The sequence below is a fragment of the Nematolebias whitei genome, chromosome 4 (genome assembly GCF_014905685.2).
Source record: "Nematolebias whitei isolate Nwh7 chromosome 4, NemWhi1, whole genome shotgun sequence".
Taxonomy (NCBI): Eukaryota; Metazoa; Chordata; class Actinopteri; order Cyprinodontiformes; family Rivulidae; genus Nematolebias; species Nematolebias whitei.
In genome coordinates this window covers 11,741,760-11,763,080 of record NC_056501.1, presented here as the reverse complement: position 1 = coordinate 11,763,080, position 21,321 = coordinate 11,741,760, and the positions used below count along the sequence as shown (strand labels likewise).

The window sequence follows — 21,321 nt, the reverse complement described above, 5'->3', positions numbered from 1 at the left end:
TAGTATAGTTATAGATAAAGTTTAGTGTTTGGCAGTGAAGGGGCTTGAAAACTAATAGAAGAATTGTAAAATCCATTCCTTAAGGAGCAGGCAGCCAGTGTAAGGACGTTAGAACAGGACTAATGGAAGCTCTCCCTCTGGTCTCTGTCAGCACTCTTGTTGCTGAAATCTGAATTAACTGGAGCTCATCTATTGCACTAAGAAGAACATCACAGTAGTCCAGCTTGCTAGTTATAAAAGCAGGAATCACTCTCTAAGAGCTGGTGAAGATTCTCAGTCATCCGGGTAAATTCAAAAACGTTCAAGACAAAAAAAACTTTTAAGTAGCAGAAGACGTTCCGCTTCTCCTCTGAGAAGCTCTCTCAATTAGCAGAGCGTGTGGGGTTCAGAGATAAGATACGCATACATATGTAGATATCACACCTCAAGCCTCACAGTAGGGGTTTGTTAAGGTCTTTGTTAATCTAATTCACAGATGAGAACCTCTGGTCCCATCTGATAGGTGTGAAAATTGACTGGGTATCAGTCCTACAGCTGCATAATAAGTTTTTGAAAGTTGAAATCTGAGGCTTCTTCCTCTGTTTACAGATGGTTTCTCTCTTTTTACATAGAAGGAAGGAAGCCATCTATGTGTAGCCATCTGCTGCACCTCTTGTCTTGTGTTGAAAACACATTTAAAAATCAAGATTTTACTGACGGTTTTAAAGGCGTATCATCAGCTGGGAGATAATGATTGTATGTTAAAAAGAACCAGGATATGTTTTATTCATTTACTGCCAATGTAAAGTCGGATCTTTTTCTTAAAGTTTTAGAAGCGTAACTTGTGACCACAGCTGATGAGTGGATGTCGCCGTCGTTCAAACAGTTGCTATAACTGCTGAACTGAGACAGGCAGACTGCTCTGATGTATAAATCTTGCAGAAAAATGAGGAATCAATGAAAACTGAATGAGCTTTAAGTCTAAACTGCCTGAACCATGAATGTTCAGCATCGAACCCCATAAACTCCTGGTTGTTCTTACCACACCTGGAATATTGTCCAGTTTGTTGCGGAGCTCCTCGTTCTCCTGCTGCAGAGACAACACCTCCTGCTCCAGCTCCAGGCACCGCGGACAGCAGCTCTCCTCCTCCTCCTCCTCGGGTAGCGTGGACGACGGGTGGCCGTATGAATCTGACGGAGCTGGGGAGCCCCACCTTCCCAGGTTGTGCCTCGATGGAGACCCCCCCGAACCAGGCTCTGCTGGCGGACACAGCTCGCCTTCGAGGCCCGCGGTCACATGTTGCTGCCGGGTCCCTGAAAGCAGGTAGTTCTGCAGGGAGTCTGTGAAGATGCGGAGAACTGCAGAGGTCTGCTGTTGGTTTAAATGGCTTCGCCGGACCTCTTCTTCGGGGTCGGTGGTGGAGGAGCTCTCCTCAGACTTCAGTTTCGCCTGCGAGGAGCAGTGAAGGCCCTGAATGTCGTTTCGTCCTGCTTCCAGCTTGACGTTAGAGGAGAGGGAGGAGGATCGGGTCTCCAGGAGGCGGCCATTATTAAGGAGGTTAAGGACTCTGCTGCACTGCTGGGCGAAGGCGTCCAGGATGAGGCGGTTCTCTGAAGAAACATTAGATCATTATGATCAGAGAGCTCTCTTCAAAACACACAGACTTTTATTTAAAGGCAACTTCTTATCTTATTTTCTCCTTTGAGGTAATATTGACTTCAGCTGACAAATGTGCAATCCTTTAAGTTTAGTGAGAAAGGGCCACATTTTACTGTCATGTTCTTGCCAAACGTTCCAGCATCCAGCGAACTGTCTGTTCAGAGAAATGTCAGCACATTTATGCTGATTTATTCAGAAGTCAATAAACTCTAAGGTCACAGTATCTGCTGAAGACAATAAGCACACAGTTATTGTCCAGAAACAAGCGTCCGTGCACATTTTCCCCGGTAGTCTGGGCACGTTTCGGTGAAATGATCTCACACCTTCGATGTAATGATTATGAGTCCACGATATCTGCAAACAGAAACACACAAATGACACAAAACGAGTTCTAGGCGGCCGTTTCTGTGTTGCCACCCGCTCAGACGTGTCTATCAGCCTGGCGCAGATGTGTCGCATTTATTAATATGCGCTCTGTCTCTGTTTACCCGTCAAGATGTATCTGATATCATTCGCCCTCGTCCTGCACACCTCCCCCACCTCTCCTCTCCTCCAATTCTGTGGCACCGGGAAGCTGTGAGCCTCATAAAATTTCATTAAAAACAACACGGTCGGTGGAGGCAAATTTATGAGGCCCATTTATTTTAATCACAACTCTTTGGGAAAGGCTTTTCGATGCAATTTGCGTTGTGTGCTGCTGAACGGATTGCTGAGTTCCACGATTGTTGCTCTTCATCAGAAAAGGACACACTTTCTTTGTTGTTGGTTTCCCCGTAAGAGACAGAAAGTGTTCTCTTCGTGCAGAAAACGGCACTCTGATGTGTCATTTTTGACACATGGGATGGCACATTTAACTCAAACAGGATGCTGATCTTGGTGTGACATGCAAAGATTAAAGGTTATGTGACAATATTAAATGATAGATCACATGCATAACCTAAATGCATGGGTAAAAGGCCGGTACTCAAACCATCTTAAGATAGTGGTTCCCTTTCCTTCCCTCATTCTTTTCAGAGCGTTCCAGACTTCACCCTCGCTAATCTTTCCCACTTCCTGGTCCACAGTTTATTTACTTTTTTAAATTTAACCTTTATTTTACCAGGATAAGAAAAAACATTGAGATTAAAAACCTGCAGTATAAATGTAGGCTGACAGGAGTCAAAGCAGTGCCTTGTAAATAAAAGTTAACCAATGACTTGTTTATGACCTCTACTCTTCTTTCTCTTTCGTTCATTAGCTCCTCAAAGTTCTAATTCCATCTTCTCGTCACACTCTCCTCACTGGTTAGAACATTATCATTCCCATCTTTAACAAGCCTAACCTGCTGCACATCCTTTCCAGCCTGATCCTTCTCTCTTGCCAATCGGTACAAGAAGATATATAGTGGCAATTTTAAAATAAAGATTTACACCAGACGCAGCGGTTTATGTGAAGTTATGAAGCATGTTTTCTCATAGCTGTCTGCAGAGAGCAAACACATCAGATTAAAAGGACACACTGTCTAATGTTTAATTTACAAATGACCAGGATAAGGTTCACCACTTCCATCTACCGTACATGTTGGTTCCCATGGACCCACCCTGCACATGATGAGGAACACATTGCTCTCTGAACAAGGCCCACTAATGAAGAGCAGCCGAGGAGGGAAACATGAGCGAACAACGTGGTTCAACAGATGAACCACATCACACCCGTACACACACACGCACACACGCACACACACACACACACACACACACACACACACACACACACACACACAGCAAGTGTAATTTAGAGCACATAAACTGAAGATTCAATCATGACTGCTCTCATGAGGAAATCAATCAGTGCTGATGGGAAGAACAAAGAAAGAAATGGGGACAAAAACATGAAGGAGTGAAAGTGGAGCAGCAAAAAAAATAAAAGCTTTTTGTTTTTACTTTGTTGTTTATTTTTGACGCGTCTTTTGAATCTGAACATTTTCATTATTTCTCACCTAAAGACCTGCGTGGCCCCTCTGATCACTCTCTGGTTAAGTTGGACACCCACCTGTGCTGATTCCGTAGATGCAGTCTGGAGAGGCGCGCGGCAGCTGAGACGCGGCGGCGGCGCAGGTGGAGGTCGGCACCCTGCTGCTGGGCCTGCTCTCACAGGGGAGGCGATGCTGCTGCAGCTGGGGTGCCTGGCGGGGCTGCGGGCTGCTGCTGGTAGCTACGCTGCTTTGGTGGAGCTGCTGCAGCCGCGGGTGGTGGTGATGGTGCTGGAAAGGATGCGGCTCGGGACGGAAGGTGAAAGCATCTCCGAACCGAGGCGGCTCGGCCGCGGCGGAGCGCGACTTCCCCGCGGAGCGCTTGCTCTGGAAAGGTTTCAGGGTGCTGCACGGACCCCGTTGTTGTCGACACATGATCTTCGGGGCGCAGGGCCCCTCGTCTGCGGGCTGCATCTCTCCCTCCATGCCGGCCGGGTGGTGTGACGGCGCGGCGGGCGGGGGTCGGTGGGTTCTGGGCTGGTGGTGACAGACAGCTGATGAGAGCCGACCATCCACTGTCTGGCTCAGTTTCACTCACACACTCTCACCTCTCCTCACCCCCACCGCGCACACACGCACGCACACGGCGTAGAGGGTGGGCTCAGTCACTGACAGGTCTCCGCTCCAATCCACAACCGAGACTCCTGCAGAGGGAGTCGCGCGCCGGGCGGGACTTCACCTCCCTCCTCCCGGGATCACAGCCACCGTATAAAACTAACTAATAACCAGAAAAACAATGGCACTGTGCTTTAAACAAAAGCTCAAAACTAACAACATTTTATAGAATAAATAAATACGTTTACAAAAAATCTGTACAGCTACCTCAGTCAAGTCAAGTCACATTTATTTATAAAGCACATTTAAAACAGTAACTGTTATCAAAGTGCTTACCAAAAAAGATCACAGCATCAAATATTATTAACAGCATATTACAGCAACATGAATAAAAGCATAAAAACATTAAATATAATGAGAAACAATGAAATACCAAATGAGATCACACTGCGTTAAATGCCAATGAGTACAGATGTGTTTTGAGAAGAGATTTAAAAATAGAGACTGAGGTGGCCTGTCGAATGTTGATGGGCAGATTATTCCAGAGTTTAGGGCCCATGACTGAAAACGCCCAGCAAGAAGGTTGCCAGATCGACCCCGGAGGGAGCCTTTCCACACGTGAAGTTTGCATGTTCTCTCCGTGCAGGCGTGACTTGTCTGCAGTCCAAAGCTATAGCTGCTTCCCACAGACCAAAGACATGCACATTAGGCTGATTCTGTTTCTTTTAGCTGTTCCTTCTTCAGATGTCTCCACAGCGAGTCATCCTCCTCCGTCCTCCGTCCTCTGTCATCCTCCCCCGTACTCCGTCCTCTGTCCTCACCCCAACTACCTCCATGTCCTATATCTGCATCTTACGTCTCCTCTTTTATATTGTTCTTGCTCTGCATAACATCCCCTCCTCTGGACATGTCCAAAGTAACCATCTCAGTCTGGCCTCTCTAATTTTATGGTGTTGCTGATTGGTAATAGGTGCGAGTGAGAGAGTGAACGTTCTTTGTCTTGTTTGTCCTTGTGATGGACTGGAGACCTGTCCAGGGCGTCCCTCGCCTCTTGCGCAGTAACTGCTGCGAGTATCAGTGAGTCATGTGATCCAAAAAGGAAAATTGAGTCATAATAATGGATGGATGTGTTACTGAGCACTTCTCCTTTGCCAAGATAATCCATCACAGGTGTGACATATCAAGGTGCTCATTAGACAGCATGATTGTTACACAGGTGTGCCTTAGGCTGGCCACTATGAAATCTGTGGTTTTATCGCACAGAGGTGTTGCAAGTTTTGAGGGAGCGTGCAACTGGCTAACTGCAGGAATCTCCATGTTCAGAGAATTTGGCAGAACATCCAACCTGTTTGTTGTCCATATATGCCCATACCATAACCACGCCACCACCATGGGCCACTCGATTCACAACATCAGCAAACTGCTCACGCACACAGCTCCATACACGCAGTCTGCCGTCTGCCTTCACAGTGAAAACAGGGATTCATCCATGAAGAGAACACCTCTCCAACATGCCATACGCCATCCAGTGTGAGCCTTTGCCCTCTCAAGATGGTTACGACGACAAACTGCAGCAGGTGAGGACCTCGAGGATGACGAGCATGCAGATGAGCTTCCCTGAGACGATTTCTGAGAGTTTGTGCAGAAACTTGTTGGTTATGCAAACTGATTGTTGCAGCAGCTGTACGGGTGGCTGCTCTCAGACGATGGAGGTGAAGATGTTTGATGTGGAGGTGCTGGGCTGCTGTGGTTACTTGGGGTCTGCGATTACTCCCTGAACATGGATATTCCTGCAGTCAGCAACTGCGCGCTCGATCAAGACTTCCAGCATCTGTGGCATTGTGGCGATAAAACTGCATAGAGGATTTTAGAGTAGCCTTTTATTGTGGTCAGCCTATACAGCTCACCTGTGCAATCATCATGATGTCTAATGTGCATCTTGACATACCACACCTGTGAGGTGGATGGATTATCTCGGCAGAGAGAAGTACTCACTAACACAGATTCACTCCAAATTTGTGAACAATATTTGAGAGGAAAGTATTACCTGACCAAACACATTTTACTCTGGCAACCAACAAATCTACAACAATTCTGTACAATATATCACCAACAATAAAAACAGTTCCAGTAATTAACACAAAATCATTTAGGCCTACAGTGTCAGTAAAACAACATTTATAAGGTTGTAGTAGTAGTGATCAGCTGTTTGAGACTAAATGTTGACCGAAAGGCCGCAGGCTAATAGTTTGTAACCACCAGGGGGCGCTGCTGCAACGCGTTTTAAACTGGAGGGCTCAGATATTTTTGACTGTGACAGTGACAATAACTACAGAGTAACATAATGATCAAAGAGAGACACAAATGAAAGAAGTAAAAGGTTAAGAAAGGGAGTCAAAAATATACATAATGATTTAAATTTGCAGGCGAGCTCAATAAGAGACTTATGACCACAGGTACATGGAGCTAAAAACAAAATCTTAACACGAATGACAACCACAAACTTACAAAGGTAAACACAAGCTCACATGATGCTGCATTCTTGGTTTGGATAAATAAGAAGTGGGCATCAATGTCCAACTATAACCCACAAAATAAGCAACTATTAAAAAAAACGCAACAAAGGAAATATAATATTTATAGTAGTGCTGTATGAATGGGTAAATGAGGACACAGATTGTGTAAAACACTTTGAGTATCTTGATCAGATAGAAAGGTGCTATACAAGTACAGTCCACATGCAGCACATTATTTTAATTTCAATTACTGTGATGTTTTAAAAACAAGCTGTGTTTTTTTTGCACAGTCACTTTTAAACTACGTTAAAGTTTTATTTTATTATTTGGTCACAGCAACTTAAAAAAATGAACAAAACACGAGCTCCAGTTTGAATTGTTACCCAGTTTATAGCGGCGCAGAGTCCAAATGTTGATTCAGCGATCAAACACTGCTTCAGCTCATTTTGGCTATTTTAACTCTTCATCATAAAATGTTGGGCTTTATCCACTGTGCTGTGGCTTTTTACATTAGTAACTTTTATACTTTTTGCATTATTTAACTTTAAATGTTCATATATAAACACATTGAAATCTCTTAAATTTCTTCAAAAAGCTTTAGTTAATTTTAGCTTTTTTATTGTTTCCTAATTTTAGCATTTTGACACGATTTTACTATTCATTCATTCATTCAACCGTTATTTATACAAGTTAGTCTCACTGAGTCACGATGACTCATTTTCAAGAGATCCTGTGACCCTAATAGCTTTATATTTAGCTCTCTTATAGTTTTTAGCTACATTTAGTTTTAGCTAATGCTTTTTCAAATTTTAGTTAAGCTAAATTTTTGTTATTTTATCTTTTAGCTAGCTACATTTTTTGTAGATTTAGTTTTCACAATGGTTTGTTACAATTAGCTTTTAGCTTCTGTGTGGCTAATTGTATAGATATGGTTTTGCTCATTTTAGCTTGTTGCTAGCTACTGTTTTGATAGTTTTAGCTTGTGCAATGGTTTTGCTACTTTTAGCTTTAAGCTTGCCTACTCCGGTGCTTTTTTTGTTGCTTTTCTTTATTTTTCTCATTTGAGTATGTAGGTTTTGCAGATTTTAGCTACCTGGGCTTATACTTTAGCTTCTGTTCAGCTTGTTTTGATTGGACAGTTCAGTGGAAACTTCATTCTTCAGCAGCTTTCAGCAGACGTTCAGCTCTCAGCTGTGTTTTCACAGTTTTAGCTAGTTGGGCTCAGAGCAGCTGAACCTGCTTCAGCGACAAGTTTCATCTTTCAGCTCCGCAGCTGGAACGCGTGACCGCGCACGCTCTTGTCGTGCGCGCGTCCGAACCCACCACCACCACCCCTGATTGACAAAAGCAGCCAAACTCCAGCTCGGTCTGTATCAGGAGGGTCGCGGGAGCTCTGATGAGACTGAAGAGAACCCGGAGCAGGTCGGTCTCTCTGCTGGTCCTCCGGCTCAGTTCGGGACCAGAACCCCCTTCAGTGATGAGACTTTAAAAACTTTTGATCCGTTCTAGATTTGGACTTGCTGCTGACCCTCAAAGCGTTCAGGGGGGGCTGGAAAGATGCGTGTCCACCTCAGATCTGTGTCCCGGAGCTGAAGGACTCGGGCCGGGATGGTGCGCCTCCTGGGCTGCCTGCTGCTGGGGTACCTGACCTGGAACCTGCGGATCTCGGACGCTCAGGGAGAGTACTGCCACGGCTGGCTGGACGCCAATGGGAACTATCACGAGGGCTTCCAGTGTCCGGAGGACTTCGACACCGCGGACGCCACGGTGTGCTGCGGCTCGTGCGCGCTGCGCTACTGCTGCGCGGCCGCGGACGCGCGGGTGGACCAGGGCGTCTGCACCAACGACAGGGAGGTGGACAACACCGAGTATGCTGCGCGTGAGTTCACACTTTGGAAGCGTTCAATTCATATTTATGTGATGCAAAACTCAACTCAATTCAAAATAAAACGCAAAAAGTGCACAGTGTGAATAACGTGCACGTTTTTAAAGTCAATCCAGCACAGTGAGAGTGAAGATCTGAGAGGTCAGAGGTCAGCTGGATGTTCATGAGACATTAAATGGTTGTGTTGGAAGAAAATAAAGTGCATGTTGTGTTGCAGGAATTCAAACTTCATTCTGATTTTCTCTTGTGTTGCCAAATATATTTTTTAAATTGGCTGTTCAAGTTGGATTCGGTTTAAAAGTTGTGTTTTCAGCATCATCTGTGCCGAGGGTCCAGTTTCCTCCACATGCTTTTATCTCGGTTCCAGAGGAGTCGTCTTACCTGCAGCACGCTCCAGATTTTGATCAGAACATGAGTTTAGAGTGGTCCTGCAGATTCATCTCCTTGCTGTTTTCAGAATAAATCGTCATTATTATTTAAAAGAAATGATAAAACGTGAAAAAGTGCAGATAAGTTACAGTTGAATGTTTGGAGTTCAATCCTCACAGAAGCCTTTTGTGCTGCCAAACATGAAGCACGTTCACTTTGACGGCTCCTTGTAATCATAACATTGTTGCATACGGCGCCAAGGAGTTGGTTAAACGCACTGCGTGTTAGAGGTTTTTAATAACCGGCTGCTTTAACCCCCTGAGGTTTTATCCGTTTGCTTTAAATTTCCCAAACGGATACGATTTTAAAAGCCTGACCGAACCGTGAGCTCACAACTTCCTGTTTGTCTCCGTTAAAATAAACATTCCTGAGCACAAACAGGCCTCATAAAACGCAACATGAGGCGTTCGTGTGTTCAGGAGGGCTGCTTGCTCAGAACGCTTTCATGGATTTAAATAAAAAAAAAGTATATTTGAAACATTTTAGTTGGATAATTATTGTTACAGAAACAGGTTGAAAGGTTTAAACATTAATTTTCCACAAAGTTGCAAAATTTAACCCCGATATCTGTCGAGGCTCATCGTGATCAACATCTTGGTCAACTTTTGAAAGTTGGTTCAAATCTGCGCAAATATTTTTCTTAACAAATGGACCCACAAGTGAACACACGCAGGCGATTACATGATCGCCCAGCTTTCATGGCGGGAGATGATAAATTCACGTCCAGGTTTACTCGTTAACTCCTGCCAATGAAGAAAACGGGGACAAAAATCATTTGTCTTTTTTATACAAGTCGTTATTGTTTTTAAGAAATGAAGAACAAAAAATGTTTTTCTTGAAACCTAAATAATTCTGAGATTAATTTTAGTTGTAAAAAAAAAAAAAAACGCCATTAAGGCTCCAAAGTATCAAAAAATAATGGTTAAAATTAGTCTCAGAGCAAAATAATAATGAGGCCATGACTGAATCTGCTTTGAAAACATTTAAATTTTATTTAATTTCTCATGGATTAATTATTAATAAATAGTTGAATTGAACATTAATCCAACTTTTTTATCAATTCAGTCTTTTGCGTGTCCACCTCATGTTTTCTTTCCCAACACAAAAGTAATCAACTGTCATTAACTGGGTTGTGACTCCTCCTCAGAGCCCGTCTACGTCCCCTTCCTGATGGTGGGGAGCATCTTCGTGGCCTTCGTCGTGGTCGGCTCTCTGGTGGCCGTGTACTGCTGCACCTGCCTGCGGCCCAAGCAGCCCACCCAGCAGCCCATCCGCTTCTCGCTGCGCAGCTGCCAGGGCGAGACCATCCCCATGATCCTCACCGCGGCACCGCCGAGCCTGCGCGCCCCCTCCCGGCAGTCCAGCACGGCCACCACCAGCTCCAGCTCGGCCGGCGGGGGCAGCTCCACCAGGAGGTTTTCTCTGGGAGGTCAGCAGCAGCACGGCTGCCTGGTCTCTGCCACCGTCTCCTCCTCAGCCTCCACTCCCACCCAGACCCCACAGACTCTCCTGCCGCCACCGCCTCCCCCCTACGCATCCCCGCCACCACCCATGACGGGAGGCATCCAGCACCCGCAGCTGCACCAGCCCCCTCACCCCACCCAGAGCACCAGTTTCCTGCTGCCCCAGCAGTACTTCTTCCCCCTGCAGCCCGACGCTTTCACAGCAGCTAAGGGCTTTGCTGACTTTGGACAGGGCTTCCAGCAGGAGGGGGGCAGGGGGACGTGACCCGGGGGGAGGACAAACGCGGCAATGCAGCTCGGGGAGAGAAAGGCTTGGTGCAGGTGTGGTGGAATCATGATGGAGCTGCCAGCGTGAGAGCTTCCCAACAGGCCTGTCGGCGGCCATTTTTAAACTGTATGCACTTTTCTGTTAGCAGGATTCTGGATGGAAGCTCAGACTGAAATATTGTCAAATTATTACCCATCTTAATAAAAACAAGAGGAGACCGTTTATTATTTGACTGTTTGGCAAAAAGTGTGCACGCTGGGTGAGTGGGGTCCTTCATGATGCAGGTGGTCCTCCTCCTGCATCTGGAGACTGTTTATTATTAGACAGTGAAAACAGGAGGTTTTGACATCAGATAGAACCTCTTAAAAATACAATGTGTAAAATATACAGCATGTTTGAGTTAAAGCCTAACATTGATTCCCTGATTCAAATAAAAGTTGACTCTTGTAACTTGTGTGGACTCGTCCGAGCGGAGTTTGTTCAAAGAGCATAAAAAAGGCGCCTCATCGTCACTCGGACAGAAAGGAAACCGGAGCGGCGGTGCGGGTTCATCCCTGCAGTCTACCTGTTGCTTTTTCCTGCGCCAGACTTCCCAGCAGGAATGCAGCGCTGAGATCAGTCATTGTTGGTGTTCGATGAGCGTGGCGTGGTCACAGTGTTCAAACCAACTCCCTGCAGAAAACGCAGGTTTAGGTTGCAGCGGCAGGTGAAGGAAAAGCCCCGACAAAGACCGCTCTGTATCCTGGTTACCTGACTGGGAAATCGTCAGTTCGAGGATGTTTTCAAGGTTCTTCATTGTCATGAAACAGTATACAAGGATCTAAGATATACGCTAAACAATAATACTAGTGTAATATGATATAGTGTGTTAAACAGCAGCCTGAACATGAGTTTGTTGTGAGCAGATGGGTATGAATATAGCAGCGTATGGGTAAGAAATTGGCAGCACGGATAATCAGCAGTACAGAGAAAGTGTCAAATCTTCAATTAAAGTGTCATTGCTAGGCCTGTCACGATCAATTTTGCTGGGCGATTAATTGTCTCAGAAATTATTGTTTGAAATGTATCAATAATTGTCAAATTTTAGACGAAATGTTGATTTGTTTGGAGTGTAGTACCTTTTTTGACCACCTGATGGTAGTATAAAACAGTTTGAACCAAAGGATAGATAGTGGAGCAGCGTGCCTCTTTAAGAAAAACGGGAAGGAGGGCCCTTTTGACTTGGGCTGACATGGTGGACGCCGGTGATTTGAGCTTTTTAGCATAGCATTTCTCTCAGTTTTTAATTAAAAAAAAAAAATCAGTAAGCAAGTTTTCAGCTTCTTTTTGCAGAGAAAAACAACTTTTTACACGAAGGCACGAGTTTCAACCATGAATTTTGAATCTCGACAAGACAGGGGTTTATTCCCGAGGTTGGCCTGTTAGCTTAGCTGCTTTTAGCAATCCAAAAACGCGATTTTGGACAGTTAAAACAGATTTTAAAGAGAAATGGAGGGATCAGTGAAGAGCACCGAAGTTGAGCCTCGTCTTCAGTAGAGAGACACGAAGAAACAATAAAGCCGATAAATGAAAATGAGGTTGATCTTTTTTTATTTATCATGCGATTAATTGATTTATTGTTTATCGCGACAGGCCTAGGTATTGCAGTGATTTGTCTGGTTAGGGATTCACGAGTCCAACAGCTCCAGGGTAGAAGCTGTTCCTCAGTCTAGAGGTTAATGCTGCACAACCTCCTGCCTGAGGGGAGCGGGGCAAAAAGTGTTAGTGCTGGGTGAGTGGGGTCCTTCATGATGCAAGTGGCCCTCCCCCTGCATCTGGAGGTGTAGATGTTTGTGATGGTGGGGAGGCTGACTCCAACAGTCTGTGCAGAGCTTTTCTTTCTGCAGCTGTGCTGCCTCCACATGTTGATGCTGGAGCACAGGATACTCTCCACTGCACATCTGTAGGGGGTGAGGACTGAGCTTCCCAGTCCTCGCCTCAGCCTCCTGAGGAAGTAGTCTCTGATGTGCTTTCTTGATCAAACTGGTAGTGTTGTGTTTTGTGCCAGTCAAGAGATGTGCACTTTAATACAGCTGACACCATAAAATGCAGCAACACATTCCACATCTGGCTCACGGATGAAAACCACAAGTGAACACATTTTATGACGTCATAATGGTTTGGAAAGTGAAAACATGTCTTTGTCAGGATTTATTTTACCTTTCAGTAGGATCCTGATTATCCTTTCTCCTTAGTTTATATTGAAGAGGGGTTTATAAATTTTGCTTCTTCTAAACCTTTGTCCAAACTTCTGAGAAAACCACAGGACCCTGTATTTACACTGATGAGATCAAGAACACGTCCCAGTTGTAATTCCTCAAGATTTTCATGTAATCAAACTCTCTTGTTGTGGTCATCTTTTCAGCACAGTCCTGGGAAACGATGTATTCATTGCCGTGGTTCAGAATAACCACAATCATTTATTCAAATTATGTCAAAAGGAGGGGGGGGGGGGGGATAAAAAGCTGTTACATTGTGTATGTTTTTGATGTGGATCAGCTTTAGGTTTCTCAGGAAGTCTTGGGACAAGAAGAGGCCAGCAGTAAACAGCAACAGTGACTTCTCTTTATTAAAACAGCGTGGGTTTGTTTGGCTGAACTGTAATCAGATACATCACGTGCTCTTCTCTTTTCTGAAAATGCAGCCGCTCATCAAGTGAGCGTTGAGGCAATAAATCATTTTTGAGGTCGTCGCCGGTGGCCACAGCAACCACAACCGAAACCTTAACTTTAAAAAAAAAAAAAAAAAAACGGTTTTACTTTTTGTTTTGTGTAAAAGCAGTTCGTTTTTTCACATTCTTATTTAATCTGCACAATAACTGGTCATATTAACCAAAATATTCTGTTACAAAAAAATAAAAATAAAATAGATGCATATTTTTTCATTTAACAATAAATTGATGTGTTTTACGAGTTTGATTCAGAAGTGACAAACATACTGTGTATATTTGCAGGTTTATTAAGGAAAAGTGCTGTAATTTCTGGATTATAAGCAGCTACTTTTTTTCACACACTTAACACAGCAGCTTATACAATTACATGGCTAATTTATGGATTTTTTTAATTTAATTTTTGATGGGCTTCTGTGCTTCATGCTGCCAAACATTTAGCCTCGTCACACCCAGGTGCTCACATAGCTGCCCAATACACGTCTCTCTCAGGGAGTGGGTCCTCGTGACTCACTGAGACCACCTGTATAAATAAAGTTAAAAAATCTGACTAATTAAATTACCAAATAAGTCACAGACACTTAATTTCCTCCCATCCTCGTTCTCTCCTCCTCTCCCCCGTTGTGTCCCCAGGCAGGGGGGAAACTTTGAAACAAGTGTGAATCGTGTATTATTGTGTATTTTTCGCAGGAGGAAGGTGAAGATAGCAATGACTTCCTGGTAGGCCACTGTATTTCATTTTATTTTTTAACCATCCATGTTACAGGCACTATTCAGAGAAAAACATTTACTGTACGCATTTGTGTGTGTTACAGTACATATTTTATTAAAATGTTTTTTTTTAAAAAATCAATGTAAATATGTTACAACGTGGACACCCGCGGCTTGTAGACAAGTGCAGCGTATGTATTTACAAAAAAAGTTTTTCATTTTAAATTTAGTGGGCACGGCTTATATCCATGTGCGCTCAAAAGTCTGGAAATTACATGGAAATTACATTCATGGAGCTGAAACGTACCCTTCTTTCTCTCTTCTGACTCCTGAAAAAAATGGAGTGATTTTGCAAAAACCCCATAATCAGGGTTCAGTGAGCTTTCCTGACAGTTACCGATTAGTCCACAAAAATTTTGGAACAGGATTGAAGCACAATAAATGTCACTTCTATTTTATTCTGGGCGGCCTTTTTAATCAATGTGCTATCCTTGGATCCCTTGAAAAGATGGCGCCGGTTCTGTTTTTACAGCAAATACAGCCTGAATCAGGCCGAGGCCTCTGGGGTGGAGGTCTGGATGCTCGTCCATCACAGACACAGATTCCTGTCTTTGTACGATTAGACACCAAGAAGTACAAACAAATACCAAGGTTCTGTATTTAAGTTTAATACCCCTTTCTGTTTATTTTGTTGCTAACCTTAAGGCGGGAAAAACTGCACTTTCTGCAAAAATGCACCGAGATCGCCAAGTGCAGAATGACTGATGAACTTTGCTGAAGAAGCTGAAATTGAGTAGCTAAAGATAAAACAAGCAAAACACTAAAAACAAAAAGGTGCAAAATGCAAGCTAAAAACACTTGCTAAAAGGTAAAGTAGCAAGACACTAGCAAAAATAAAAAAACAACCCTGTTACTAAAAGCTGCAATTACAGTAAATGCAAAAAGAGCTAAATTGCCAGTTAAATAGCTAAATTTCCTAGTAACAAAACATTAGTAAAGTAGAAAAACATCAAAATGCTAATAACTAACAGCTAAAAGCAGCAAAGACAACAGATCAAATACACTCAAGTAGATTTTAAAAAGTACAGTGAATTTGAAGGAATGAAAAAAATGTAGCAAGAGCGATTTTATTAATTGATATAAAAATGTTATAGACGTTGCTAAAAACAAAAAAAGTCTTGAATGTAGTAGTGTCCCACTACAGATGCTGGCATATGCATCTAGTCTGATACCAGCTTCAAGTACTTGTACTCACACAAAAAAATACAGATAGTTCAGAATGATACTACTTTTATGCTTAGGGACATCATTTCCTCTTTTACTTTGTACGTAACTGAGGACAAAATATAAAAAATGTCTGTAAAATAGAAACATTTTAAGGTAAACACAGATGATATTAAGACAGAAGACCGTTGTGTTCTTAACAAAAGAAAAAAGAACTTCTAAAGTCATCATATAATGTTTAAGTAATAACTCATTAACTACTTGGTATTGGTACTCAGTAAGTACTTGGTACTTGACAAGTAGCCAAAATCAAGTACTTGTTAGTATGAAAAAAAAAATGTATCTGGATACCTGTACTTGAATGAGCTGAATGTTTTGACATTTTACCTGTTAAGAGCACAAAATTTACTTAAATAGTAACATGTAAAAAAAGGTATAGAAGAAAAGAAATAACGGGAAACAGGATCACCATACATGCATGTTAGGTCAATTAGAAACTTTAAATTGTACCTAGGTGTGAGTGAGAGAGTGAAGGGTTGTCTCGTTTGTCTCTATATGTCCCTGTGATGGACTTGTGACTAGGCCTGTCATGATAACAAATTTTGCTGGGTGATTAATTGTCTCAGAAATTTTTGCAATAAACAATATTATTGTCAAATTCAGGAAGAAATGTTTGTAAATTTTTGTGTGTAGTAATTTTTTTTGACCACTGGATGACAGTAAAAGACTGTTTGAACCGAAGGATGGATAGTGAGGGAGCGAGCAGCGTGCCTGTTTAAGAAAAATGGGAGGGAGGCCCCTTGACATGACATGGGCTGTCTCTCTTCAGTTTTCAAAATGGTGGAAGCTTGGTGTGGTTTGAGCTCTTTAGCATAGCATTTTTCACACACAGATTTTAATTTTTAAAAAGCAGTAAACAAGTTCTCAGCTTCTTTTTGCAGAGAAAAACAACTTTTTAGACGAAGGCACGGGTTTCAACCGTGAATTTTGGAGCTTCGACAAGACAGAGGTTTTTCTCCCCCCCGAGGTCGTCGGCCTGTTAGCTTAGCTTCTCAGCTTAGCTGCTTTTAACGATCCAAAAACGCGATTGTGGACGGTTAAAACAGATTTTAAGGAGAAAAGAGAAAGGGAGGAGTCAGTGAAGAGCACCGGAGTTGAGCCTTTTGTCATCCAGTGTCTTCAGTAGAAAGAGAGAGACACAAAGAAACGAAAAAACCTATAAATGATAACGAGGTCGATAATGTTCGTTATCATGCGATTAATTGATTTATTGTTTATCGCGACAGGGGTGTGACAGGAACACAAATACACATGAATAAAAAACACGCATGTTCCTCCATGATTGTAGTTTATTTCAGTAGACCTTCATGGCAGTAAAAGACAACACTTATAAGTTTGCAGTCCCAACATGCAGAACAATCGTTGAACTAAAGAACATAAAATAAATATTAAAAAAAGAAACGTTAAAGGTGCGTTACTGTTTTCGTTTCGTTTTTTTTTTTCCTCTTTTGCAAAGTGATGAACACTTGAGGGAGAATAAAAGCGGTACAGGTAACACTTCAGAGAACAGTTTGTGTTTTCCATTCATGCAGCCTTCACGGACAACAGAGTTTTATGTTATCTGGAACAAACGAAGCGACGGTCCAAGCCTTCTACAATGACGACATCTACATTCAGCTGTTTGGAAAGTTCTGAGTCTTCACACCGATAAGAAGCAGAGAAAACCAAAATAAAAAGAGCTGGAAAGCATAAACGCAGAAGAGCATTCCTGTACACTAAAGAGGTACGCTGCATGAAGAAATCATAAATTGAGACGAGATAATTGCAGTTATCCACAACTGTAAAGGTACATCGAGTGCATTGTGCAACACCTTCTGTTGAAGCCGCGAGTCTGAACACTTAACACACACGTACACACACACACCGCACGCTGACGGGCTCACTTTCCTCATACGGGCCATGCATCAGCACACAGAGAAATCATAAATATACCTGAAGTCGTGCAGACAGACAACATGAGCAAGCATCACTGCACGCACAACAAAAGAAACACCAAGACGCCTTCAACTCCCCGTCTCACACTCAGACACAGACATGCAGCGCAGACAGAGACGTTATACACATTAGAGGCGACGCACACGCGCATTCACACGCATACAGCACATGCAGCCTATGAACACACACACACACCTGATCTCCCATAGGGAGAAGAAAGCAACCACACGGACACCAAGTAGTCGAATATAAATAAACCAAGCTGTAACAATGTGAATATTAATAAGAACAAGACATTTCCTCGTTACGTCTTTTCCATCCTGTCAGTTTTTCCAAGGAAGAAAAATAATAATAATTTAAAGTTACAGACGGTTCATTACAAAGCCAATCAATGCAAAAAGTCATATATCTCCAATATAAAAATACAAATCCACAAAATAACTACAGAGACAAAGTAGTTTCGATACTGTCGTCGAATTTCCTGGCTAAGATTTCTTTCTCCCTTAAGCTAATGGCACTTATGTTCGAGGGATAAAAATCTCTATTTTTAAGGGAAACCCTACAGTCACTGTGAGCGTCGTCCTCTGCTGGAACGAATCAGTAATTTTAACACTGTAGGAGTGCAATACTGCGGCGGGGAGACAGTGATTTTATCTTTGTGAGTTTGCTTGAAGCACTAAACTACCGGTAGTCTTGGGTGACTCTTGAATCTTTTCAGGTAGGCACCGCTGTGATTGTGGAAACGGGGGTGATCTGTGGAATGCAGCGCCGTACTTCGGCTAACAACAAGAATGGTGCAAACGGGGACTACCGTTGGTTGCAAGAATAAAAATACTGAAAACAATTAGTTCAAAGTAAGAAAGCAAAACAGGCACGATACCCCTTTGTTTAAAATGCAACCCCAAAAAATGTAAATACCGTATTTTTCGGACTATAAGGCACACTTAAAATCCTTTCTTTTTTCTCAAAAATCATCCGTGAGCCTCATGTATTAATTCTGGTTGTGCTGACCTCGAAACGATTTTATAATAATACTTTATTTGCGTAGCAGTTTTTAAACTAATGTTACAAAGTGCTTCACATTAATCAATTAAAACAACATCATAAATGACACCAGAAACACAAAAGTATACCAAATCAATTAAAATGCATAAAAATATAAGAAAAAAATGAAAATAAAAATATGAAGAAATTCAGATATTAAAAGCCTTATTATATAAGTTTTAACTAATGATTTAAAAGACGACAATGAACAGGTCTGTCTAATATTTAGAGGAATAGCATTCCACAAATTAGGAGCCCTTTACTTTTATGTGGTTATTGTGAATGAGTTGAATAACTTATCGACTTATCTGACCGTTTTGTTTTGCTTAATGCGCCTTATAGTCCGAAAAATACGGTAACGCGTTTTAAAAGAATGAACGATGAAAGCATGAGCAAATGTAAGGCTTTACACAAGAGACGCTTACATCAGAGCACACACACACAAAAAAAAGTTACAAACATTTGCTCGGGAGTGGTCTGTCCAGCGTGGGAATACGTTTAGTTGCATACACGTTGAAGTTTTCCCAATTCACAAGTGCTTGGACGATTGCAACGACGACTGCTCTTTGGCAATCTTTGACGTCTCCGATTTCTTTAAACTGCCCGTAGTCTGGTGTTTTGAACGTTTACAGTGTTTAGGAGTGATTTCATACAACGGTTTTAGGCTTTGTGGCTCAGTGCTAAAAGCTGTCATTCAATAGTAAGGAGAGGTTCGCTCCGACAAGCCGAGCGAGAACAGTGAAGAACTTCAGACCACAGAATGTAAAGAACGCACAGTGCTCCTCGTTTCTGCTGGACAAACAAATACAGCTGACAGTGAACACGTTTTGTTTCGTGTCTTCCATTCCCCCTTCACGGTTATTATTTTTATATATACTCTCTTTCTTCATGCCATCTTATGTCCATAACTTCCTTTAGTGAGGGAGGTGTACACTCGCAGCGTTTATCACCAGTGGAAGCAGCAGCTGTGGCTCCAAAGTGTTCGGACGGGCGGCTCACCACTCGCTGGTCCTCTGTTTGGTCGTGTCGTACGCTCTGATGACCTCAGACTGGGACACCACTCCGTTCTCATCTTGAGAAAAGGCGTAGCCGTCTGAAAGTGAAGTGAAGCGGTTAAAACGCGCCGCTACGTCAAAGATAAATGCACGAACACACCAGAAACTGTTTAAAAACGATTAACAAATGAACTCAATCAAAAAAAAAAAAAAAAAAAAGTTTGGGAAATAAGCTTCGTCTTTGTCAAAAATCAGAAAGTTTCACGTCTGTCGGGCAAACGTGAGAATATGAATCAATTTAAAACACGAGGCGTTGATCTGAACTAAACGAGGACGCTCGTCTGCTGTTCACCTTTATTTTTAAAGAAATACGTCGATTTCCACAGCACGCTTTTCAAATCACGCCCCACCTCATGCGCGTTGTGCAGATTCTCGTTCACTTGCATCTCACGCTGTGAAATCGTATCTGCAGCAGCAAATCGCCCACTGTGAAGTTTCCACGTGTGAACAGAGACTCCAGAAGAAGTCCAGAGCGACTTGTTCGCACATGAGAACAGTTAAGAGTCAAATCAAAGAGCAGGAATTTCACAAGATTTATTAGGAAAATATTGAACTTGTTCAACTTGTCAGAATTATGGATGGACACAAACTGTTGAGTAGTTAGATGTGCACAAACCCCGCCTCCCCAACAAAAAACGTGTTTTTGTTGTGATGATATAACAGAATATAATAATGCTGCTCGATGACTGAAGAGCTCTGCAGCCGACTGTGGTAGTCATTTAAGTAGCTAAAGTTCATCTTCCTCTTTCATCACCATTTCAGGAGCTCTTCTTCTTCCGTATCTTCTGGCTCAATCATCTAAACCGATGTTTATTGATTAAAACGTTCAAAGTTCATGCTCAATAATCCAGGTAAAATATCTAACAAAGTTAAGTCAGGGCCTCTGGACAGTTTCTTTGTGTTGAAACGTTTCGTCCTTCATCCATAGGACTTCATCAGTCCAAGGAGCCACAACAAACTGAGTCCCACAATCAGTCACATAATGGACCAACCAGTTTGCTGGTGATAAGATGGTTTCAGGAGTCCACCCTCTCCCCTGTCAAATCCTCTGAGGCAGCCATGGCCAAAGTGGTTCAAAACAAAAACTGATGAAGTCCTTTGGATGAAGAACAAAACGTTTCAACACAAAGGAATCGTTCAGAGGACATGACTTAACTTTGTTTTGTTTTTTTACCTGTATTATTGAGCATGAACTTTGATGTTTTGAACCATTATGGTCATGGCTGCCTCAGGGGAGTCGATGGGGGAGAGGGCGGACTCCAAAAACCATCTTATCACCATCAAACTGGTTGGTCCACTATGTGAGTGTGCTGCCTGTGGGATTGAGTTTGTTGTGGCTCCTTGGACTGATAAAGTCCTTTGGATGAAGGACGAAACACTTCATCAAAATTAAAAAAAATAACCGTCCAGAGGACTTGACTGAACTCTGTTGGACTTTTTTTTTACCTGGATTATTGAGCATGAACGTTCATGTTTTGAACCACTTTGGCCATTATGAACTTTGGCCATCTGGATAGATTAAAAGTATTTCTTTTTGTAAACACAAACTAACGGGACCTGACGCCCCAAAAACAGACACTGAGCTGAACGGAAGCATTAGAAAAAGAAAAAAAAAAAGGCAAAAATAACTAAAAAGAATCAGAGTAGATTTCTGTCAGGATGGCTTTTGAGCAGCAAAAAGAAAATGCTGTTGTTGGTTTTTTAATAACAGATGAGTAAAAGTATTTTTCAAGTAGTAAAAAGCTGATTTCCCAGAGATTTTCAGTAAAAACAAAACAACAAACAAATTGAGTCTAAAACACAAACACAGCAATCAGCT

At 42.5% G+C, this 21,321-nt stretch overlaps 3 protein-coding genes across 4 annotated transcripts in view; 1 reads left to right on the top strand and 2 right to left on the bottom strand.

Annotated features, from left to right (window-relative positions):
• LOC119408845 (BEN domain-containing protein 4) overlaps nt 1-4,076 on the bottom strand; it is a 7,648-nt gene extending 3,572 nt beyond the window's left edge. The window contains exons 1-2 of the mRNA XM_037675697.1: nt 3,671-4,076; nt 1,027-1,590 (exon numbers count right to left, since the gene is read on the bottom strand). Of these exons, the coding sequence (XP_037531625.1) occupies nt 1,027-1,590; nt 3,671-4,076 (970 nt within the window). The remainder of the gene's footprint in view (nt 1-1,026; nt 1,591-3,670) is intronic.
• Nucleotides 4,077-8,072: 3,996 nt separating this feature from the next.
• On the top strand, nt 8,073-11,233 carry shisa3 (shisa family member 3). Of its 2 annotated transcripts, XM_037675696.1 has the most exons (4): nt 8,079-8,143; nt 8,231-8,600; nt 10,183-10,638; nt 10,801-11,233. In XM_037675696.1, exons 2-4 carry the CDS (start codon nt 8,330-8,332, stop codon nt 10,851-10,853), a joined length of 780 nt encoding a protein of 259 aa, XP_037531624.1. In that variant the 5' UTR covers nt 8,079-8,143; nt 8,231-8,329; the 3' UTR covers nt 10,854-11,233. The 2 variants fall into 2 exon arrangements, with proteins under 2 accessions (XP_037531623.1, XP_037531624.1); XM_037675695.1 differs by having other exon boundaries at nt 8,073-8,600.
• A 7,513-nt stretch (nt 11,234-18,746) lies between these two features.
• LOC119408388 (probable phospholipid-transporting ATPase IA) lies at nt 18,747-19,540 on the bottom strand (the record flags this gene model as incomplete). Its single annotated transcript, XM_037675194.1, is given in 1 exon segment — nt 18,747-19,540. A coding segment is annotated over 1 exon segment (98 nt), but the record flags the coding sequence as incomplete, so codon positions are not given.
• Nucleotides 19,541-21,321: the final 1,781 nt, after the last annotated feature.